Source organism: Herpailurus yagouaroundi, unplaced genomic scaffold, assembly GCF_014898765.1.
Source record: "Herpailurus yagouaroundi ecotype Mexico unplaced genomic scaffold, PumYag 197, whole genome shotgun sequence".
NCBI lineage: Eukaryota > Metazoa > Chordata > Mammalia > Carnivora > Felidae > Herpailurus > Herpailurus yagouaroundi.
Window position 1 is genome coordinate 18391942 of NW_024412428.1, and position 25180 is coordinate 18417121.

Sequence of the window (25180 nt, forward strand, 5' to 3'; positions counted from 1 at the left end):
GATTCTGTGTCTCCCTCTCTCTCTCCCTTCCCCTGCTTGCATTCTGTTTGTCTGTCTCTCTCTCAAAAATAGTAAACATTAAAAAAATTAAAAAATGCTTTCTAATCACACTTGGAGTTAGTTTATATTTACTGAGAGATTTTTAAAAAATTTATTTGGACATTTAAAGATCTATACGTTATTTTTATTAAAACAAATGTAAATAAAAGGGGCGCCTGCGTGGTTCAGTCAGTTAAGCATCCGACTTTGGCTCAGGCCATGATCTCACAGTTCATGAGTTCGAGCCCTGCATCGGGCTCTATGCTGACAGCTCAGAGCCTGGAGCCTTCTTCAGATTCTGTGTCTCCCCCTCTCTCTGTTCCTCTCCTGCCTGCACTCTGTCCCTCTCAAAAATAAATAAACTAAAAAAATTAAAAAAAAAAAAAAAAGTAAAACAAAAGTAAATTAAAAAAAAATCAAGGTGGTAGATTAACAAATGGCCACACGTCACCCCTATGTTTCTATTCATGCCCTTTACAGTGTGACTTTGCCATTCTTCCCATAAATAGGTGCAGCCTGTCTCTCAAACCGATGAATTCAGGGTTGGCCAAGTGACCTGCTTTGCCAATGGGGTATTACTAAACACAGTGCAAACAAAGGCTTGAAAAACACTTACACATCAATCCTTGCTCTTCCTTGCTGTTAGGAACTCTACCGTGGCCATGTGAAGAAACCCAAGCTGGTCTGTGAGATGGTGAGTGACATATAACCCAGGTATCTCCATCTTCCCTGACAACAGCCAGCACCAACAGCCAGACATGTGAGACCAGCCACTCTAGAAGGACCCACCCTCAGCTAAGCTGCCAAAACCATCCGGAAAACCCCAAAATTCATGGGCAGTTCCAACTTAGTTGTTGTTTTATTAAGTTTTGGGGTGGCACATTATGCAGCAAAAACTGATACATTTCGGAACACGATTTGGTGGCATATGTATGGCTAAAGAACATTCAAGAGCAAGACTGTTAACTGGGTACTGGTAAAAATATGATTAAGTTTAAAGTCAAAGTCAAAGCTAAAATAAAAATGTTTTTATTATCAATCCAATATAAAATCACTACTACAAAATCTAAGTGGTAATAATGCCACCTAACTGCTCTTGCAAATCTCTATGCTGGCAAAGCAAAACAGAAGGGACAAACCAGTTCTTAAAACAAACAAACAAACAAAAAAAAAACCCCAAAAAACTGAAAAAAGATACTTCAAATCAGAAAATAATTTATATGTTTTACACGGCAAAACAACAAACTGCAATTTTTTTACATAAATGAAAAACACAACACTGGGAAACGAAGTTATAAACACAGGACACGTCATTTTGTCATTTTCAGTATTACGTTCAGAAACCGGCATGGCCTGCCCCTAGAAATAAAACCCTTTCCCCAAAAGCATCAAAGTAAATCTTCATAAAGCTAACTATTAGTAGAGACAGCATAACGTTTTATTCATCTTAAAATTTAAAAATAAGAAATCTAGAAGAATCTTATTGAACTGCTGAGGCTCCAAATTCTAATGCCAGTCTCTTAAAGTATTCTGAAGTTCCTAAGTGTATATTGAGGGGAGTGATCAAAGTGAGAAAGTTTCCACAGTTCCTTTCCTGTTTTTCATTCAGATAACAATTGGCTTAAGGAGCTGGAAATGAGATACCTCCCTTTCCCACCCTGAAGCATCAATAATATGTACCATGTGTATGGAAACTTGTCACATTTATCTCCCCAACCTAACCAAAATACATGTTTTTTTCCTTTTGTAAAAAATAAACTCTCTTACAAATCAGGTCAAATTTAAGATAAGTTCCTGTGGAGTATGGACATTCAAGATTTTGATGATCTTAAGTGTTTTACTGATGACAATGTATACCAACCCATACTTTCCTATTACCCTACTTGGTGGTTCCTAGAAAATACATATCCTCACTAATAGTTTAAGATTTAAAATCCTTACAGTAAAATCCTCTCACAATATTGTTGTAGGAACAGGGAATGATGAGGTTGATGATCCTTTACTTGTATAATAACCTCACTTGTTTCTCAGAAGAATCCCATAAAATAAGTCCTATTATTGTTCCCATCATTTCATAGACAGGAGAAGTGAGGCTTAGAGAGGTTAAGCATACAACTCACTCAAAACTGGAACCCTTAACCACTGTCTCTCCTAAATAAAGTCACACTTATTCTACCTCAATATTGGGTTTTAAAACCATGTTTTTAACTGTGAGGACTTGGAACATCCAAATTTCATCAAATAATGAAATCTTCCCTTAATGTTACATACTGTATTCTGTTAATTTTTTTTCTCTAAAATTAAAAAAAAAATTTTAATGTGTATTTATTTTTGAAAGAGAGAGAGAGAGAGAGAGAGAGAGCAAGCAGGGGAGGGGCAGAGAGAGGCAGACACAGAATCTGAAGCAGGCTCCAGGCTCCAAGCTGTCAGCATGGAGCCTGACACAGGGTCTGAACCCACAAACCGCGAGATCATGACCTGAGCCGAAACTGGACACTCAACTGACTGAGCCACGCAGGTGCCCCTCTCTGAATTTTTTTAATGTTTATTTTTGAGAGAAAAAGAGCACAAGTGGGGGAGGGGAAGAGAGAGAGGGAGACACAGAATATGAAGCAGATCCAGGCTCTGAGCTATCAGCACAGAGCCTGACGTGGAGCTCGAACTCATGAACCGTGAGATCATGATCTGAGCTGCATGCAGGTGGTTTCTTAACCAACTGAGCCACCCAGGCCCCAGTTCTTTTCTCCTTTTAAAATCCTATGTTCATACACGAGGGGAAATGAATTAACCTTTATTCACATGTCTTACATGCCAAGAACTGTGCTGAGCAAACCAATAACTTTATTTCTTATACTCTTCCAGTGACGTGTCTTTAATTTTACAGATGAGGAAACTAAGGCTCCAGAGGTTAGTTTCCTCAAAGGCAAATGGCAAAAAGCAATGGGAGAGTTCAGATCTGTACTCTGGTTTGTACAACTGAAAAGTCCTTGGGGTTTTTTTTCCTGACACCCACCAGAGTATGGAAAGCATAATACTTTGGCAAATATACATGTTATGTAACAGATGAAACACAGCATCCTTTATTACTGCATATACCACACAAATACACAAAATATTACGAATTTGCTAAAGAATTGTTAAGTCTCTAAAAAGTTTTCCTAAACAAAGTAACACTTCATCAAGATAGAAGACAAAATATTTCTGATATTTAAGTTTCTGTTCCATTTATTAATCCAAACAAATCAAATGTCATCAAAAAATAAAATATTAAGGTGACTGTATAATACTACAAAGGTTAAAATATGGACTACGCTTTCCCGAGATTTACTGAGGTGTTTGCAACTCCTACCTAATTGTACCATAAAAGTAAATGAACCTCTTCTAATTGAAAATACATCTAAAACGTTTAGCTGATGATAATATAAAAAATACCACAAAACGTAAGTAGCAAAGTAATACTGTTTTCCTTTTGAGTGAGGAAGAGGTATCATCTCCAGAATAATCTCCAGGAAAGTAGGTAATAGCACCAAAGCATCTAGGTATGCTGCCAGAGCTCCAAGAAATTTCGAAGCCTTCCAACATTTTTGCTTTGAGTGGTTTTCAAGTACAAGAACCTTGCGCCTCATTAATGCAATGGTTTTATGAGTAAAAGATAACCAGTTAAGGCTTTGTGAGAGTTGTAATGTTCTCTAAAATTGAAATGTGATGTCATTCCCAGGATTAAATGTATGAGATTTTCCAGATAATCCTGGCTGAGCAACCAGAGAACTGTCATCATTTGCAGTCAACACTTTCATGTCACAAAGCAATTCATGATGCATTTCTGCCATATAATTTTACTTCTTTAGTTTCCTTATCAAACATCTAGAATTAAGGGAAGTTCTAACATTCCTTTTATTTTATTTTCTAAAGATTTTATTTTTAAGTAAACTCTACACCCAACATGGGTCTTGAACTCACAACCCTGAGATCAAGAGTTACATGCTCCATTAACTGAGCCAGCCAGGTGCCCCCTAACGTTCCTTTTAAAAACATTGTGAATTTTCTTTTCAGACACCACGAAGAAATTTATACAAAGTTCTGAAATTCATGTAAGTATCCAGACTCTATGACTGAACACCTGCCAGATTTAATCTCCATCACTGAATTGTATAAAACTCTGAAATTAAGATTTACCTGCTTCGTTGTTAATCGGAAACTCCCACAGTTTCCCCTCTTTGGTCCACTGGATCATCTCTTCAAAACCATTCTGAAGGGGCTGTTCATTTACCTCAGCTAACTGCTTAGCAAATTCCACATCCCAAAGTGAAGGTGCTGTCTCTGTATAATAAAAACATTTCAAATAATCACAAGTCAATGCGTATATATCTTTATTTTTACAAAAATGTTATAATCGACTCCAAATTGGTGAAACATTTCAGGTCCTGAGGGATATACATAAACAGTATATAATGGAAGGTCATTCTCTGAGAGCTCAAACTGTTCAAAAATGACATAAAAAGCCTGCAGCAACCATAATTGCAAACCTTGGCTTCTGTTTTACTACACTGCTAGGCAAGCAAGCCCTGAAGTCTCACTGCCCCCTCTACTGGAAAGGAAAAAAAAAAATATGTATTTTGTTTAAGGATGTTTCCATGAATGTGAATATTTTTTATAAGACATGTGACTTTGATATTTATAGTCCAGCCTGTTTACCTTTTAGTCTGTCAAGATAAGTCACCAATATACAACTAACGAAGACCAAAGAAATTAAATTAACATAATAGCAATACTGCTAACGGATACGGGGCACTTACTCTGTGCTAATGCTTTTTCTACATTAGTTCATTTAATCCTCACAACCAACCCTCTAAGTAAGTTAATATCATGTTAGCTTATAACCACCATCATATCACATTTTAATCATTTTATTCGCTTTGGAAATGTAAGACACTTTTCAAGAATGAACTGCATTTCCACCAGTCACTGTTGGTGGGAATGTAAAATGGCACAACCTCTTTGAAAAATAGTTTGGCGGTTACTTAAAAAATTAGAAAATACACTTCGCATACAACCATTTGACTCCTAGATATTTACCCAAGAGAAAACATATGTCCACACAGACTTGTATACGAAAATTCATGTACAGCCACGTCTGACTGCACACTGACTGCTAGATATTAAGTATGTTGGCCTAGAACATCTCATACAGAGAAAAGATCATAGCAGTTAGGCTTAATTAGCCACATTTCCAGAGTAATCATAACAGTAAAATAATTATCATAGTCCCATTTTATAGATTTATTCAGTGGACACTGATGAACCTATGTCTTTTCCATGATCATCAACACCATCATCATTACGTTTTTTTCTATTTAAAAAAATTTTTTAATGTTTTATTTTATATTTGAGAGAGAGAGAGAGAGAGAGAGAGAGAGAGAGAGAGAGAGGCAAAGCGTAAGCAAGGGAGGGACAGAGAGAGAGGGAGACACAGAATCCGAAGCAGGCTCCAGGCTCCAAGCTGCCAGCACAGAGCCAACGCGGGGCTTGAACTCACAAGCAGTGAGATCATGACATGAGTTGAAATCGGACACTTAACCGAATGAGCCACCCAGGTGCCTCAACGCCATCATCGTTGTTGCTAATAGCTGCATCTACGTACTGAATGTCCATTGTGCTCCTGACACTTCAATTACACATTAGTTAATTTAAGCCTTGAGAGGTATGTATCAGCCCTATTTTACAGATGGAGAAAGGAAAACTCAAAGAGGTTAGTATGCCAGAATATGAATTTGAATAATCCACACCTATCAAATACTGAAACTCCTTCCATTAAGCTATCTGGCCTCTTGGCTCTAGATTACTCCAGGATAAGCAGTAGGGTCTATGACTATATCCTTTGCAGCAGTGGCAGGAACATGGAGGGAGCAAAATGCGGGAATCCTGGGATAGAAGAAGTCATTCAATCAATAATTACTGAATGTAAATTATATGTCAGGCATTATTTTAGGTGATAGGGAAACAGCAGTGAATAAATGCTAAATTTAAGTCTGCATGTTGCTGCTACTGTATTTAATTGGGAACAAAAGACGTTCTTTAGACTCATGCAAGTATAACTTATTAAACAGTACCTTCATTAGAGTAAATTTTCATAAATTTGCATATTACTTTCCTTATTAAAGCACAATCATTTTATACTGTTTTATAAAATTTCAGTACTTCCTTGCCAGCTAATTTCAGTTTTAGGAACAGGATTTCTGATCAAAAAAAGCAAATTGGCTTCTTCAAGAATACAAGTGCCTCTTCTGGTTGTTCATTAGGTGGACAACAGTGACTGCCCTGACAGTAAATTCCCTTTAAAAAAGAAAAAAAATGTTTATTTATTTGAGAGACAGCAAGCTCAAACAATGCAGTTTTCACATAAGAGAAAGGAGGTTGTTCTCTTAGCTTTCTTTTCAGTTTTAAATGAACAAACACTGATTGATTAATGTAAATATCATATTAAGATTAGATAAAGTGATCTCAAATCACTTGAGTTTTCCTCTATGGATAGATATTATATAGCTCAATTTGTTCAAAAAAAAGCATTTACAATTTAACATAACTAATTCCTATGATCTGTAAGCCACTTGGTTAGGTGCTGCTGGGTATACAAAAGTCAGTGAAACCTAGGCCCCAACATCTAAAGGTTTATTGAATATTGGGAAAAATCAGATGTTTATATAAGTGATAGATTAAATGAGACACTGGAGGCTGGCCTCAGAACTTAAAAATCAATTATAAAATTATTTCTATGAAGTCCCAAAAGCTAACTTAGAATCTTTGGAAATGAAAGTCACTTGTAAGCTGAAGACAATTTGCATTGAATTTTCTCATCTATTTTAAGTTATCACTAAACCATATTTAATGTCAAGCAAGACGACGTCTCATATCTCTTTGAATTAGACTTCAAATGATGAATTTGAAGGATTTGACTTCTTACCCAAAGAAGAAAGGGGGAAGAGTAAAGAACAAGGACTAACTATGTATTAAGAAAAAAACATGAGACTGCTAAATAGATCTCCTGAATGCTCTTCTTCCCAGCTCCGAAACAATCTCCAAATCACCTCACTAAGTCACTTCTACAAATGCTATCTCCTCTTCTGGACAGCAAGCTGCTCTAGGGCCGAAGCCACAGTTTAGCTTTTGTAATAGCACAGCTGCAAATGGTAGGTGATCATTAATGTTCTAACCCAAATCAGCAGCCAACTGATAGCTCTGGATTCAGGAAGCTGGTAGGAGTTACCTCCCACTGTCTCATAGCATGCAACATTTCAAGGGACACATCTGACCAAGACTGGCAATGTCAACAACTATGTTCATAAGCAGGACCCAGGTCAATGACAGGATGGCTTATTAAAATACTTGACATTATGTAATCAAAACGTGAAGGACGTTGTTGAAAGATGGAATGTTTGTATACTTGAGAAACAGTGTTGTTCTTTTTTTTATGTTTATTTTTTTTTTTAGAGAGTGAGCGAAAGCACGCATGCATGGAAGAGAGAAAGGGGGAGAGAGAGAGAGAGAGAGAGAGAGAGAGAGAGAGAGAGAGAGAGAGTCCCAAGTAGGCTCCGTGCTGTTAGCACGGAGCTTGATGTGGTGCTTCATCCTGCAAACTGAGAAATCATGACCTAAGCCAAAACCAAGACTTGAACCCTTAACTTATTAACACTCCAGCACCCCCCAATTGTGTTGTTCTTAACAAACCTGTTTCAGGTGCCTCTTCAGTAACGGCCTTAAGGTCAAAAATATTAAGTCTCTTCCCCTTGAGTATATTTTTCCTAAGGCTGGAAAAGAAAAAACAATTTAAGTTAATATTTTTATACACTGCCAACAAAAAATTCTTTAGAAAAAGAAAATTGTATATGAAATACTCAATGTAGAAGTTTAAAAATATTCCACTGACTCACACCCAGACATTTTAACTAAATTTCTGCATCTTTAGAACTGACAATGAAAAACCGGAACAAATGCACTTGAAGTTTTGCATCGTGATACAATAAAGCGGGTTAAATAGTTTAATGTCTAAAACAGCTAATTGAAAAGATTAGTTTGAATTGCCATAATTTTTACGTGATCCATTTCATATTAAGGTTTTAGAAAACTCAACATTAGACAGCTATTAAAATATGCTAAATTAAAAGTTGTTGAAGTCAACGTTTGTCTCAGTTTAAGGGCAGAAAACACTGCATGTTTAATTACAAACTATAATTATAAAAGATGGCACAGATAAATCAAAACATTCCCACTTATAAAGCAATCATTCTGTAATTTTAACATAATGATTAACTTTCTTTATATAACATTTTTAATTAACTATTGAAATTAATGTCAGAGAGTTAACAGATAACTTTTCCTTGTATATTTTAATCAACTGCTTCATGTATCACCTTACATTCATACTTACATAAACTTACTGGCAGATTAAAAGCCAGTTTAAAAAATGGACAGTTACTTTTAAAATAATTTTGAATACTTTTCTGGATCACATTACTTTTTTCTACAATATCACACTAACTGAAAAAATGCAAATACCATATTAAAATTAGATAAAGTGATCTCAAATCACTTCAGGTTTTCGCTAGCAGGTCCCCAAGTATTTTAAACAAAGGTATTTATGCTCCAGAACCATCCTCAGGGCTTGCATTCTTCTCTGCACCCAGCAGTCCCCAACTTTGCATCAGGTCAACAGGATGATGGATTAAGGTGACTCATGGTAAAGAGGGAATGATCTGGTAAAGTATGGAATTTTAGAAGGTACTAAAGGGGAAAGGAGGGGAACAGACGTTTTCGTTGCATCTACTATATAGAGTCTGCACATCCCTTTCCTATTTCTCAAGAAAGCCATTTAAGTTAGCATCTCCTAGATGAGGAAACAGACCAACGAGGCTATGCAAGTTGCCGCAGTTCCGGGATTGGTCTAGCACAGCGCCAAGACTCTGAGGTATGCTAGGGCCAGTGCTCTGTGCCTCACACTTCTCTGTTTTCTTACTGAAGGAATCAGCCCAGGGCATATTAATGGTGGATTGTCTCAGGCTGTCCCAGGACAGAGCAGGGAGAACAACTTGGTGTCTTACCACTGCTTTCCCTAACTCTAGAGTCCTTCAGTCAGTTTTTTAATATAGCCATTATATGCACATAAACCCCGGTCCTACTTTTTTAGCTACTCCCTTCCCACTTTCTAATTTTTCTTTTAAGATTTTACTTAAAAAAAAATTTTTTTTTAATGTTTATTTTTGGGAGAGAGAGAGAGAGAGAGAGCGAGCGAGCGAGCAGGGGGTGGACAGAGAGAGAGGGAGAGACGCAGAATCTGAAGCAGGCTCCAGGCTCTGAGCTGTCAGCACAGAGCCCGACATGGGGTTCAAACCCATGAACCATGAGATCATGACCTGAATCCAAGTCGGACACTTAACTGACTGAGCCACCTAGGTGCTCCTGTAAGATTTTACTTTTAAGTAATCTCTACACCCAACTCGAGGCTTGAACTCACGACCCCCAGATCAACAGTCACAAGCTCTACTGACCGAGCCAGTCATGTGCCCGCCACCTTCTAGTTTTTAATGACAGCTAATATCATTAAGAATCAAATTATGATATAGCATTCTGACATAATTGCATGGAATCATGAAATCATTTCAACAAAGAATGATTCAAACAAGACTGAAATTAAATATTCTTTTTTAAAGTAAGTTCTATACCCAACGTGGGGTTTGAACTCATGACCCCAGATCAAGAATTGCATGCTCTACTGACTGAGCCAGCCAGGCGCCCCTGAAATTAAATATTCTTGAGGAATCTTAAGTAAAACTCCAAGTACTCATTCTATTTTATCTAATAATATGTCATAGGTATAAAATCACTTTAAATTAGTAATTCAAATAATTTCCCAAAGTCATTGTAACCTCTTGAACTTCCTTTGTTAACTGCTGACCATCTTTTACAATTTTCCTGTACAAATTCATAGTTTAACTTCTGAAAAGAGCTAACTCAAGTTGCTGGAATTATAATTAAAAGAAAATCCACGGAATACATAACACATTAAAAATACTCCACTGTAGGCACCTCCTCCTACAAAGATCAGTTAGTTTTTGTCACAGCGTGCTATAAATATCTGGTTCCCTGTCCCCAACTTTCACTTTATGGGCTTGAAGGAGAGAAAGCAGAAACTTTATGTGAATACAGACAGCTTTGTATTATAAAATAATTATGTAAAACATGGCTTAGCATCTTGAAGTCTGCAAATTACCAAATTCAAATTGCCACAAATATCTGCCACTTTCAGATATTATAATGGATCTTCCTTTCTTTCTTTTTTTGATGATGGCTTATTTCTCTAAGATATGAATAATGATAATTATATAGAGAAATATAAAGGTTATATGAATATACATTGTTATGTATGAATCAGAATGAAAAATAATGCTTCTCACAAAATGTTCATTTGTTCAGCATTAAATCAGCTTCACTTATCCTAAATCAGGAGACCTCTACTCATTGTGGGTAAATGGGAGAAAGGGCCCAACTTGATTAATGGTATAGAAAAGCATAAGACTGCTAAACCCAGAACACCTTTTCCTCTGTAAGACATGGTACACGCAGAGTGAGAAAACGGTTATAATTTCATCTATAATGCTCAAACGCCTATCAGCAATAACAGGCACAGAATAAAGTAAACCTACAGAGAAATAAACAAAACCAAAGAGCCTGAATACCTTTTTTTAAGATCATTGGTCTTCTTCTGGCCCACGTAATCGTTAGATCCTTCATCAAACTGAATTTGATGCACTGGTCTTGTACTAACTCTAGCTGTGGAAGATTTGGCAATTTTCATATCTGATATTATGTTACTGACACTGAAATAAGAAAAAGGTCAGTGTATTAGAAATTTTAGCTACAGAATAGTAAAAAACTTTCTTACACGTGAGATTCCTATCACTTTGTTTATACTTCACTTCTATGCAGTAATATAGCATTAAATGTTATGTTTAAATGAAAGATTTTTTTTAAGTTTATTTATTTATTGGGGGGGGGGGTGGCAGAGAGAGAGAATCCCAAGCAGGCTCCACACTGCCAGCACAGAGCCCAATGTGGGGCTCGAACCCACGAACTGTGAGATCATGACCCAAGCTGAAATGAAGAGTCAGGTGCTTAACCGACTGAGCCACTCAGGCACCCCTTAAATGAAAGATTACATGTCACACACACATTATTAACATTCACACTCCACAGACCACCAAGATTTATGTTTCCTTCTGAAACCTAACTTTTGAAGGTGTTCTTCAGCAATGTGAATTTAAAACATGAATTAAAAGTGTTGTTTATTTAAAAAAAAGTGTCACTAATGAAAAAGTATCAAACATCTGAAGCTGTATATCGACTTCAAACAGGGCATCAAGTATGAGACGAGAGGATGGATGGGAAGGTGTCAGCTAAACGTAAGGATAAGAGCAAAAACTGAAGGAAACAGGCCTGAAGACGATCGCACTCTGCACACGACCAACAGATTATTTAACGGAAAAAATGAATCTTCTCAGAGAAACTGTCTTATTCTGTATTTGTTTTTAATAACACTACCGAATTTACAGTTTCTTTTTTAGGAGCAAGAAACTGTATAACTTGGCAGAAGAAAACTTTAACCATCCCACTGATCTTTTACAAACTGCAATCTTACTTCAGATCATTTTTAAAAAACCTAGTTACTAACATTCCACTTAAGAGAAATATTTTATATAAAATATAAATGTATGAATATAATTGCGTATTACTCACCACTCACATGAAAACAGCCTATTTTGAGAAACCGGCATTACTGACAGAACTATTTGATCCACTAACCTAATTTTAGCTCTTTCTCCATCCTTCTGTGCCTTTGAGACTTCCTCGTGCTGCTGGAGCTGCCTGAGCAGCTCTGACTTGGTCATCTGCTTATCGAACGGGAGAACATCTGCAACAGCAGCTGCGGCTGCTACCAACTCAGGACTCAGGGACTTGGTTCTGACAAAGAAAAGGAAACGCAAGTGAGAAAAAAAGGAGGCATTACTTACTATGCCATTTGTTTAGTGGGAAGTAAAATGATTTTTTTCCAGAGAAAACTTTTCTGTCATTCAAAAAAATGTCAGGGGCACCTGGGTGGCTCAGTCGGTTAAGTGTCCGACTTCAGCTCAGGTCATGATCTCATGGTTCGTGAGTTCGAGCCCCGCGTCGGGCTCTGTGCTGACAGCTCAGAGCCTGGACCCTGCTTCGGATTCTGTGTCTCCCTCTCTCTCTCTGCCCCTCCCCCACTCGTGCTCTGTCTCTCTGTGTCTCTCTCAAAAATAAATAAGAACATTAAAAAAAATCAATTTCTGGGGCACCTGGGTGGCTCAGGCGGTTGAACGTCTGACTTCGGCTCAGGTCATGATCCCACGGTTTGTGAGTTCAAGTCCCACATCGGTCTCTGATCCTCTGCCGCCCTCTCACTCTGCCCCTACCCTGCTTGTGCGCTCTCTTTCTTAAAAATAAAACATTAAAGGGGCACCTGGGTGGCGCAGTCGGTTAAGCATCCGACTTCAGCCAGGTCACGATCTTGCGGTCCGTGAGTTCGAGCCCGGCATCAGGCTCTGGGCTGATGGCTCAGAGTCTGGAGCCTGTTTCCGATTCTGTGTCTCCCTCTCTCTCTGCCCCTCCCCCGTTCATGCTCTGTCTCTCTCTGTCCCAAAAATAAATAAACGTTGAAAAAAAAAAATAAAACATTAAAAAAAATCAATTTCTAACAAAATCAAGAATTTGTAAATATTAGGTGTTAGTTTTATATAAACTTTAAAATGTTGAAAGCTGAAGTTACTGGATACTTGTTGAAGCACAAAGTAAGGAAAAGAAAAATAAAAGGGGGAGGGGGAGGGATCAGCCTTAATTATAATTTGCTGGATTTTTATTTTATTATTATTTTTTAAAAATTTTATTTTAATGTTTTATTTATTTTTGAGACAGAGAGAGACAGAGTATGAACGGGGGAGGGGCAGAGAGAGAGGGAGACACAGAGTCCGAAGCAGGCTCCAGGCTGCTGAGTTGTCAGCACAGAGCCCGATGCGGGGCTCGAACCCACAGACCGTGAGATCATGACCTGAGCCGAAGTCGGACGCTCAACCGACTGACCCACCCAGGCGCCCCTATTTATTATTTTTTTAAATGTTTATTTTTGAGAGAGTGTGCACAACTGGGGAAGTGGCAGAGAGAGAAGGGGACAGAGGATCCAAAGCAGGCTTCGTGCTGACAGCAGCAAGCCCATGATAATCATGACCTGAGCTGAAGTTGGATGCTCAACCGACTGAGCCACCCACGTGCCCCAATTTACGGATTTTTATTTTTTTTTTATTTTTATTTTTTTTAATTTTTTTTTTCAACATTTATTTATTTTTGGGACAGAGAGAGACAGAGCATGAACGGGGGAGGGGCAGAGAGAGAGGGAGACATAGAATCGGAAACAGGCTCCAGGCTCTGAGCCATCAGCCCAGAGCCCGACGCGGGGCTCGAACTCACGGAGCGCGAGATCGTGACCTGGCTGAAGTCGGACGCTTAACCGACTGCGCCACCCAGGCGCCCCAATTTACGGATTTTTAAATGAGACGCCAATGTATTTCAGAAACTATACTGCAAGAAAATATTAACGTAGCTAAACCTATTCGCACATCATGATAAGTTCATATGATGGAATAGTTCAACTCACACCTACAACGTGAATGAAACAATGAAAAGTTACATTAAAAAAAAAAGAGTATGGGGCGCCTGGGTGTCGGGCTGATGGCTCAGAGCCTGGAGCCTGTTTCTGATTCTGTGTCTCCCTCTCTCTCTGCCCCTCCCCCGTTCATGCTCTGTCTCTCTCTGTCCCAAAAAAATAAATAAATGTTAAAAAAAAATTAAAAAAAAAAAAAAAGAGTATGCATTGTACGATTCCATTTACACCAAGTTCTAGAATATGCAAAATTAACCTAAGGTGAAAAAAGTCAGAGTAGTGGTTGTCTCAGGACAGAAGTCTACTGACGGAAAGACACAAATGAGAAACGCTCTGCATCTGATAAGCACATGGGCATATGCATTTGCCAGAATCCTACAGCTAAGATGTGTACACTTCAAAGTATGTAAACTTTACCTGAAAAAAAAACCAAAAACAAAGCCCAGAAATCATCGTTATCATCTAGCAGGAGACGCAAAGTAGGTGAACACACAGACGACACAAGAATGGCAAAATGATTACTGAAGCTGCGTAACAGGTAGGTACACTTTGTGTATGTCGTGTAGTTTAGGTACAAGTTTATTACATTTTGTTTCAAGTTTTCCGTAAGAAAACGCTAAAAAAACCGAAAATGCTACTCTTTAGTAAATTAGGGTAAATTAATAGAAAATTGTGCTAGACATAAAAGGAAATTGTCTACATTATTTACATATTAACTAAGAATTGCCATCTCAATGAGTGGGATTCAAGTTAACGTTTTACTATACTTGACTTTCTATATAAAGATCTGCTGTCTAATATGCAAATCAAAGTTCCCAAATCCCTGAGGTTGTTGGATAAAGATTTAAGGACTTTGCCTACCAAGATAGGAGAGATCTAGAATCTGACGGCCAAGGAAGAAAAATAGAATAAAAGAGGGACTATTACAATTAGTCAAAAAGAAATGAGCTACTTTCAAAACTGTAGCCAGTGAATAAGGTTTGAACTTCACTCCAAATCATTTTTTCTATTTTTATTTATTTTTTAAAGCTTATTTATTTTGAGAGCAAGAGAGTGCGAGTGGGGCAGCCCCGGGGGCGGGGGGGGGGGGGGAGAGAGAGAGAGAGAGAGAGAGAGAGAGAGAGAGAGAATGAATGAATGAATGAATCCCAAGTCCGATGCGGGGCTTGATTTCACAACCATGAGATCATGACCTGAGACAAAATCAAGAGTTGGACACTTAACCGACCGAGCCACCCAGGTGCCCCTCTACACAGATTTTAAAAAGGTAATGAGACCTTGTTAAAATGTCTCTTAAAAATCTATTCTATCCTATAACTCAGACTATTTCATGAAAACATACTTTATACCCTTCTGTACTCCCTAAATTTCTTTAATATGAACTATACAGCATACACAATTTCAGAAAAGAAATTCTAATAAGGGGAAGGATACTACTGAGTGGACACAAATCACCGTAACTTTTGGCAATTTGATGACATACATTAAAAGTCTAAAATACACCCCAATCCTTTTACCCACTAGTTCCACTTCCAGGAGTATTTGTCTAAAGAAAATAAGCAGGTACACATAGAATTGGAGGGATCCTGCACACTCCAAATGCAAGGTCCAAGCAGTTCCAGCCCCTGTGCCTGACAGGCAAAGCATTTCTCAGATATCTGCATTGCTTTATCTATAACTTTATTTCAGGTCTTTGCTCAATCATTATTCTTCCATGATCCCTTTTTAAAAAATAGCACCTCGGGGCGCCTGGGTGGCGCAGTCGGTTAAGCGTCCGACTTAGCCAGGTCACGATCTCGCGGTCCGTGGGTTCGAGCCCTGCGTCGGGCTCTGGGCTGATGGCTCAGAGCCTGAAGCCTGCTTCCGATTCTGTGTCTCCCTCTCTCTCTGCCCCTCCCCTGTTCATGCTCTGTCTCTCTCTGTCCCAAAAATAAATGTTGAAAAAAAAAAAATTAAAAAAAAAAAATAGCACCTCTCTAACCGATCGCTCTTATTTTTCCTCATGTTTCATCACCTAATGTACTATGTGTCTGTGTGTGGCGTAAAAACATCCTCTTCCGCCCCCTGACTCTTCCCCCATTTGTAAGGAATAGAGACTTGTTTTGTTCAGTGTTCTACCTCCATCCCTTTGGACAGTGCCTGAGCTCTAATGGCAATCTAAAGTTGCTGAATGAATGAATGATGTTAATCATAGCATTATTTTGTACTAATGGAAAACTAGAAATAATCTAAATTTCTACTAGTGGATTCATTAATTAATAAATAGCTGAATCCTTCTTACTGGTAGTTGCTTGGTTGAGAGAAAGTTACAGGAGCTAGAAACTGTGGTCACTGCTGTTCTCCCCAGGGTTCTTACTAGTTCCACAACACATTCAGACTCACGAGACCTTGGCCTTGCATCGGCTCTCACTAGCGCCAAGTGGGGCGGACACAGCTACCTCTGCCTACGCTGCAGAGATGCTGCGGCCAAGCTTTGGGATGGTTTGTTATGCAGCAACACTTAACTGGAACACATTTTGGTGCTTGGAGGTTGGGTGCTACTGTAACAAAAAACCTAAAATGTATGGAGGAGGTTTGGGTATTGGGCAATGGGTAGAAACTGGAAAGACCTCGAGGCAAGTATTGATGAGAACTTAGGGCCTCAAAGAGACTTAGAGCTTGAAGGCTCTCAAAGCCACTGTGAGGGAGAGCTTTAGGAAAATCAACATTACTGGAAGCTACAGAAAAGGGGACTTCTGTTCAGCAGCATTGTTGCTTCTAGTAAGGTGGGAAACAGGAAACACACTCAACGAACTGGATGAGCCAGTCTAAGGAGACTTCCAGTGTTGAACCTTAGTTGCAGATGGTAAAATGTGAGAAGAGATAAGAAAGAACCGTTCCAGGGGCGCCTGGGTGGCGCAGTCGGTTAAGCGTCCAACTTCAGCCAGGTCACGATCTCGCACTCCGTGAGTTGGAGCCCCGCGTCGGACTCTGGGCTGATGGCTCAGAGCCTGGAGCCTGTTTCAGATTCTGTGTCTCCCTCTCTCTCTGCCCCTCCCCCGTTCATGCTCTGTCTCTCTCTGTCCCAAAAATAAAAAATAATAAACGTTGAAAAAAAAAATTAAAAAAAAAAGAAAGAACCGTTCCATATAAAGGAGCCAAGACTTGCAGGTATCCAAAAGAAAACATTTCTCATTCTCAGCCCCTCCAGACAGCAAACAATGCTAAAATTTAAAATGGTTTCTGAACAGGGGTGCCTGGGTGGCTCAGTTGGTTGAGCGTCTGACTCGATTTCAGCTCCGGTCATGAGATGGAGTGCCGTGCTAGGCTACGTACGTATGTAGAGCCTGCTTAAGAGTCTCTCTCCCTCTGCCCCTCCCTCACTGGCTCAAGCTCCTGTACTCTTTCTCTCTGAAAAAAAGAAATGGTTTCTGAACAGAAATCAAATTCAGTGCAGTGTCAGGGAAACTATAGGCATGACTGCAAAACCCTCTGTTAAGATCTTAGAAAGATTATTTTTTTGAAGATTTTATTTTTAAGTAACCTCTACACCCAACCTGGGGCTTGAGCTCACAACCCCAAGATCAAGAGTTTCATGCTCCACCGAATGAGTCGGCCAGGCACCCCAAGATTTAAAATGCTGCCTCAGAGAGTCTTTCAAACAAACAGGAATTCTAAGAAACTTATGGGTTTGGTCCCACAGCCTTGCACAGGGAGCTCAATGTAGAATACGATCTTGGTTCCCAAACTATGCCCTAAGGAACCCTGGAGCACTACAAGGAAATACAGCAATCTGTCAGTGACTGAACTACTAAGGCAAGGTAGTCCTGGTTTTAACACTAGACTACCGCATGCCTTTTGTTGACATCATCTTTGGGAAGATGGGTTTTCTGGAAGTTGCTATGATAAAAAGCGAGTACCCCTCAAAAGTCAATATGAAACAGGAAATGAGAGTGGCAGTGTCCAATCTGAGTCCAAGGCTACATCATAAAAACAATACAAATTCCTCCCGGCTCCCTTTCTCTTGGGACACTCGCCCTAGGAACCCAGCCGCCATGCAGTGAGGAAGCCCAGGCCACACAGAGAGGCCACAGGTAGGTGTTTCTGGTAACAGTCCTGGCTAAGGTCTCAGCTAACAGCCAGCTTCAACTGTCAGAGCAATGAATGAGCAAACCTTCAGATGATTCCAGCCTCTGGACTTGCAAGTCTTCTGAGTAAGGACAGCACGGAACAGAGATTACCCTCTCCACTGTGCTCTGCCCACACTGCTGACCCACAGAATCCATGAGCATAAAAAACTGGTTGTTTTATGCCACTAAATTTTGGGGCAACTGTTATGCAGCCACACTAACAATATCAATGGGGGTTCAGTATATAATACAAATAAAAAAACTAAAAAACAGGCCATGCATAGAGCAATGACAGTCATCATGAATCAAAGATGATTTACTCAATTCTGTGCATCTGGGATCCCTTAAAAAAAAAAAAAGAGTGGGGAACAAAATCATTAAAAGATACATTAAAAAATTTTTATTAAGTAAACTCTATATCCAATGTGGGGCTTGAACTCATGACTCTGAGATCAAGAGTCGCATGCTCTACCAACTGGGCCAGCCAGGCACCCTAAAAGATTCATTTTTAAAAACTCAAAACAAATAGGTCTCATTCACCAATCTTTTGATGTAGGACCAAAGCCTCTTTGAATAGAAGTTCCAACATAGATCTTTTATATATACACTGCACCCATAGTACATCCTCCAAGAGTTCCAATTCTGGTTTCTTTAAAGCAGAAACATGCAGCAAGAACTTAAAAATGCTTACAAAGCAGTCTGATGCAGAATTTTCTTGCATTTTTCTACTTGCCTCATTCATACCTAATTGGAAAGGAATTTTTAAAATTTCCTTTCCTGAGTCTTTGCAAAACATTCAGCTCATTTTAACCATTTCTATAACAGATAATTAAATTGTATAATTATAAAAAAAGCACAATGGGTCACAAACAGGTCTGCAAGCTTAAAAAAAACTCTTGGTAAATATTTTTATACATGTGTGTCTGTATTATCTAATTCTGTGTACTTAAAAAAAAATTGGGGGGTGGGGGAGGGGCACCTGGGTGGCTCAGTTAACCATCTGACTTTGGCTCAGGTCCTGATTTCACAGTTTGAGTTCAAGCCCTGTGTCGGGCTCTGTGCCGACAGCTCAGAGCCTGGAGCCTGCTTCAGATTCTGTGTCTCCCCCACTCTCTACCCCTCCCCTGCTCGCACCCTGTCTCTGTCTCTCTTTCAAAAATAAACATTAAACAAAATTTAATAACAAAAAAAATTTTTTTAATTTTTATTTGAGAAGGAGAGTGCACGTGCAGGGCAGAGGAGTGGAGAGAGAGGGAGCAGTGGGGGGAAGAGGGGAAGAGAGATAGAAAGGGAGAGAGGGAGAGAGAGAGAGAGAATGTATCTTAAGCAGCCTCCAAGCTCAGCACAGAGCCCAATGTGGAGCCCAATCCCATGACCCTGGGATCCTGACCTGAGCCGAAATCAAGAGTTGGATGCTCAACCAACTGAGTCACCCAGGTGCCCCTAATTCCATATACTTTTATGTAGTATTTTTGCTTTATTTTGTTTCTAAAAGGGAGGAAGAGGATGGGGTACCTGGCTGGCTCGGTAGAGCATCTGACTCTTGACCTCAGGGTTATGGGTTCAAGTCCCATGTTAGGTGTAGAGATTACTTAAAAAAAGTAAAGAGAAGGAGGTAGCTTTGATGGCCACTCATTTTTTGAACTAGCTTTTTTCCTACCACGCAATTATGCTTTCCAGAGGTAGTTTTGATACAATATGATACAGTATAGAGACAAGAAGTTTCATGAAAATATTAAGTCGTTCTGGAAGATAGGAATCTACATTATCTGTTGATTCTGCTAAGAGAAGTCAGAGATGGGGATCTTCAAGCCACATACCTTATTACTTGATTGATGTAAGAAACACCATTATTTATCTATCATTAAAACAAAACACTGTCATTGAAACCACAACACAATGCTAAGATATTACTGATTGCACTTAGAATCAATGAAGTATAATACTCTTTTGACAAGCACAAATAATTACATGTTAAGGAAATCATGTAAGTAGAGAACACTGATAATTACTGGTCAAAGGAAATCATATACAACAGTTGTAATCAACATGCTTACATTCTATCCTAGGTGGAATTTTTTAAATGGAAATTTCAAAGAAACAAGTCCTTCAGAGACGCGAAGCTACTTCCAAATCAGGATATAAACAATTTGGTAATTAACAGTTTAAAGAGGCAATTAAGTGACAGTTAATAACACTGATGAATATGTAAAAGAATATGTGGAATTCTCAATTAGATCTCTACTTTTTCCTCTCTAGATTGTATGCACATGTTCCCTTCCTATTTAAATACAAAAGGGTAATAGTATCTTTCAAGTTAGTATTAAAGTCTCCGTGTTTACAAACTGATAATCTTCATGCAGTATCTCCCAGATCCTCTAATTTAAAATTCCTTTCTAAAAGAAAAAGGAGTTTCAAAAAGTACTTTCAACGCAGTTGAAATTCCATTCAATTTACCTCTTTTTTGGGGCATCTTCCGGAACTTTGTGAAGCCTGCCAGTTGTAGCCTCTATACTCTTAAGTTGTCTTCTATTGGGTGGCCTTGTTGTTTGTACTTTGGCTGTGCTTAATTCAACTCGCATGCCCTTAATAATACCTAACAAGTCTTTTTTTGTGTTCTCCTTCACACTCTCTTGGGTCTCTGTTTCCTTGGAAATATCACGTGTTGGAGCAGACTGCTCATCTTTCTTGTTACAGATCACGTTGCTCGTGCCAAAATATCGGTGGACTTCATTTTTTGTCCTAGAAAGATGTGTTAAAGAAAAAAATGAAAAATACAATGCAAAATAATAAAGTGACTCAAAAACACTGCTTCTGTTTTAAAATTTTTCCAATTCGAACCCTTCCCTTTTGCTTTTTATTATTGTCAGCAACCATAATGAAGCAATTTTAACATTTATTGAATACAGAATATGTGCCTAGTCTGGTGCAACATATTTTATGTGCATTTTCTCATACCCACATCAACTCTATAAGGCAAGTATTATCCCCATTCTGCAGATAAGGAAACTGGAAACCAGAGAAGTGAAGCGATTTACCCAAGGTCATGTAGCTTAAAGCTCACTAAGCCCTAAGACATGCTGGTGAGTCACAAATGGGTACAGATGTGCTGAGATACTGATTGATCACCTTGTCCTTGGGGTAGCTGAGGGAGGCCCGGGCTGCTGGTGCACCTAACTGTTGCCTCCCTCCATTTACCTCAGGGTTTGATACAAAGATCATTTTCTATTTGTTCCATGACATTAAAAAAGGTCGCAACTTTCTGATCCGCTCTTGGCAGCGGAACGACTGCCGAGCTGCAGATTTTTGTGAAAACGCTTATGGGGAAGACCATCACGCTCCAGGCTGATCCCTCAAAAAGAAGACAAAACGGAAAGGCCAAGATCCAGGATAAGGGAGGAATTCCTCTTGATCAGTGGAGACTGATCTCCACTGGCGGGCAACTGGAAGATGGATATACCGGGCCTGTCACAACATTCAAAAGGAGTCTACCCTTGATCTTGTGTTAAGACTTCATGGCGGTGTTAAGAAAAGGAAGGAGTCTTATACCACTCCCAGAAGAATAAGCATAAGAGAAAGAAGGTTAAGGCAGCTGCCCTGAAATACTATTAAGTGGACGAAAATGGCAAATCAGTTGCCTTTGTCAGGAATGCCCTTCAGATGAATGTGGTGCTGGAGTTTTTATGGCTAGCCACTTTGACAGATATTGTGACATATGCTGTCTGACCTATTGCTTCAACAAATCAAAAACAAGTAATTGTTTACAGGTTAACAAAAGACAGGAACTAACATTTAAAAAAAAAGGTTGCAAAACACTGACAGGGTTAGTAAATTTCCATTTATTATTTTCAAACCCCAAACTGACTGACTGCCATGTCCTTAACATGATATAATAATACCTCTTTGAAAGCTATAAACATTTCTATTAACAAAGAAAGGTTACTTTCTTTAAAAAACATGTCTGGATAGGGGTTCCTGGGTGGCTCAGCTGGTTAAGCAGTCCACCTCTGGATTTCAGCTGAGGTTGTGATCTCCCCTGCATTGGGCTCCACAATGCAGAAGTGTGCTTGGGATTCTCTCGTTCCCTGTCTGCACCCCTCCCCCTCTCCACTCCCCTCCCACATGTGTGTTCTCTCTCTCTCTCTCTCAAGAATAAATAATTGTTTAAAAATAAAATAAAAAAATAAAAGGGGCGCCTGGGTGGCTCAGTCAACTAAGTGGCCGAGTACTGATTTTGGCTCAGGTCATGATCTCATGGTTGTTGAGTTCGAGCCCCATGTCAGGCTCCACGCTGCAGTGTGAAGCCTACTTGGGATTCTCTCTCTGTCCCTCCCATTTTCTCTCTGTCTCTCAATATAAGTAAAATAAACTTAAAAGATTAAAAAAACAAAAGCCATGTCTGGGTATTATTCTAATCTGATTAACTTTCTCCCTGAGCTACGTGTCATTTAACCAATCACCATTTGTAAACTAAGCTAAAATGGAACAAAAAAAAAGGATATTCAGTGGCTACTTTCTGCTTTGTTCATTAGATACATTTGTGAAAAAGAACAACACAAATGATTACATCGATTTCAAATGCATGCAAAAGATTTGCCAAATCTAAGTAACCCAAATAGCTAATTTTATTTTGTGATGTTAAAAACCTTTTGATACTTGATACTGAAGAACTTTAAAAACTAATCAGTGTGTTAGATTAAGAGAGTATAACGTATGAAAAGTCATTCATTAAACACAATGAGCATCTACTTTGTGTCAAGCGCTACCCTACACACTGGTGATACATTAGTAAATAAGAATTTCATGGTCCCTATCTTTATGAAGATAACAGGTTAGAACACTGTTTCTCAAACTTCAATATGCTTAAGAGTTACCTAAGTGACTTTTAAAAAACAGGTTCTGTGGTCCAACCAAGGAATCGATTCAGTAGCTTTGAAGAGGGACTCAGAGTTTGCATTTCTAACAAGTTTCAAGTAATGCTGATGCTGCCCATCAGAGGACCACATTGGAGGAGCTATGCTACGTATGTCATTTAATCCTTACAATCTTATAGGACCGGTTTTACTATTTGTATTATAGAAGAAGAAACTGTATTATAGAAGAAGAAACTTAACATTCAAAGATGTTAAATCAGTGGCTCTTAACCTTTAGGGGTCATATGAATTACATAGGGAGCTTATTTAAAACATATTCCTGAGATTCTTAGTTGCTAAGTTTGGAATGGGGCCCAAGGACATGCCTGCATTTAACCAAGATGCCAGGTGATTCTGATATAACTCATCTCAAGACCCTACATCAGACCCTGGGTTACTTATTATACCAAGTTCTCAAAGCTAGCAAACGCGAGTACCAGGCTAGGGACCTTTTAATGAAAGACAAAATGGCTATTTCCAAAAATGCGGAACCAAATTATCTGATCTGCTTATAAAAATTTCAGAGGTGGGGCGCCTGGCTGGCTCAGCTGGTGAAGCATGCAACTCTTGATCTCAGAGTCGTGAGTTCAAGCCCCAGGTTGGGCACAAAGCCTCTTTTATATGTGTGTGTGTGTGCATACAGACACACACACACACACACACACACACACACACACACACACACACAAATACATGCATGTATGCCAGAGGCTCAGGTGTGTGGGTGGCTCAGTCAGTTAAATGTCCAACTCTTGACTTTGGCTTAGGTCATGATCTCAGGAGTTCATGAGATCAAGCCCCATGTCAGCTCAGCACTGATAGCACAGAGCCTGCTTGGGATTCTCTCTCTCCCTCTCTCTCTCTCTCTCTGCCCCTTTCCCGCTCCCATGAGTGCTCTCTCTCAAAATAAATACATTTTTAAAAAAATGACAGAGGCTATCAAATCAGGCACTTAACTAGAATGCAAAACCAGGCACATAACTAGCATCCTCATAATCAGTACACAGGACCTTCATCATAATATCATTCACCATGTGGTACAATTCAATTTAGGAAAATGCTCTATTATTTTGTATGTACAAGTTAAATTAACATTAAAGGTGTTATAACAGAAAGGTGTCAATCAGGAGAATGAATCTCACATATAACCTCCCTCCTTCAATGTTTCCTTCCAAGGCTGTTACAAGGCTACAGAAAGTAATCTGTGTTTATTACAGGAAACTCAGGTACAGGCAGTTAACTTCATAACACTAAAATAATAAAACTCCAGTTGTAACCTCCCACTTGGGCTTGTTTCTGCTGAGAGCCTCCATCTCCTCAGCACTTCATTTAAGAAAAAAAAGTTTTTTAAGTTTATTTGCTTATATTGAGAGAGACAGAGACAATGCGAGTGGGGGAGGGGCAGAGACAGAGGGAGAGAGAGAATCCCGAGCAGGCTTCGTGCTGCCAGCACAGAGCCCAATGCGGGCGAAGCGTGAGATCATGACCCGAGCTGAAACCCAGAGTCAGGCGCTTAACCGACTGTGCCACGCGGGCGCCCCTCCATAGCACTTCAAATCCAACACATCCAAATCCACGTTCAAGAGTCCCCTCTCCTACTGACTTTCCATTTTTCACCCTTCTGTACCGAAGGGGCTCCTTCCCATAATAGATATTTTGTATTTTCAAAACCGTGACGTATTTTAAAAAGCCTTCTCAAAGCTGCTCATTCTTCTGTTAACATTAATGGTACCCTAATCCTCCAAGGCAGCCAGCCGAAATCTTTTCACTACCTTACCCTTATTTCCTCATATGTCACATCATATCAATTCTACCTGTGCAATTTTTCTCCTCCATCCAGCTGTTACTTCCCATCCCCACTGCTACCAACTTGCTTAGAGCTGCACTTAACCAGACTGGCCCCATATCGTTCTGCAGGGACTATAATGCAGTAAAATTAAGTTTTCATAATGATGAGAGTTCTCAGAGAAGAAATACCAACATAAAGTATGCATAACTACCCTTTGTTGCCTGGCTAGCTCCAACCCTTAGTTCCCCTCCACAGTTTATCAGATTTCTTTTCCAGAAAGGATACTCTGAACCTTTCTTTCCTACAATGGTTAGCTGTCCCGACTTGCTCACCCAGCGGTTACTTGTATTAATAAAACAGTCTGTGTTACCTACACCATCTCAGCTTTACTCCACTGTACTTGAATTGCCTGCCTGGTGGAACCATAAGCTCCGTGATGGCAGGATCGTTTTTATTAGGGACTTAACAGCAGTATTGGTACATTGTAAATACTTTCAATAATGAACCAGAGGATAAATGGAGGCTGGAATGAGACCACTATACTCTTGGCAAGTAATAAAATAAAATAAAATAAAATAAAATAAAATAAAATAAAATAAAA

The 25180-nt window shown here is 39.2% G+C and overlaps 1 protein-coding gene and 1 pseudogene across 5 annotated transcripts in view; one reads left to right on the forward strand and one right to left on the reverse strand.

Moving 5' to 3' along the window:
* Window positions 1–25180, reverse strand: part of MRPS31 (mitochondrial ribosomal protein S31) — a 64548-nt gene that overhangs the window by 38791 nt on the left and 577 nt on the right. For 3 of the 5 annotated variants that reach the window (XM_040448301.1, XM_040448298.1, XM_040448297.1), the window contains exons 2-6: window positions 20335–20619; window positions 11893–12051; window positions 10770–10910; window positions 7765–7844; window positions 4216–4359 (exon numbers count right to left, since the gene is read on the reverse strand). In XM_040448301.1, the coding sequence (XP_040304235.1) occupies window positions 4216–4359; window positions 7765–7844; window positions 10770–10910; window positions 11893–12051; window positions 20335–20619 (809 nt within the window). Of the gene's footprint in view, window positions 1–655; window positions 769–4215; window positions 4360–7764; window positions 7845–10769; window positions 10911–11892; window positions 12052–20334; window positions 20620–25180 lie in introns of all 5 variants that reach the window. The other 2 variants (XM_040448299.1, XM_040448300.1) reach the window with 2 other exon arrangements.
* On the forward strand, window positions 20756–22913 carry LOC121012632 (ubiquitin-40S ribosomal protein S27a-like; annotated as a pseudogene).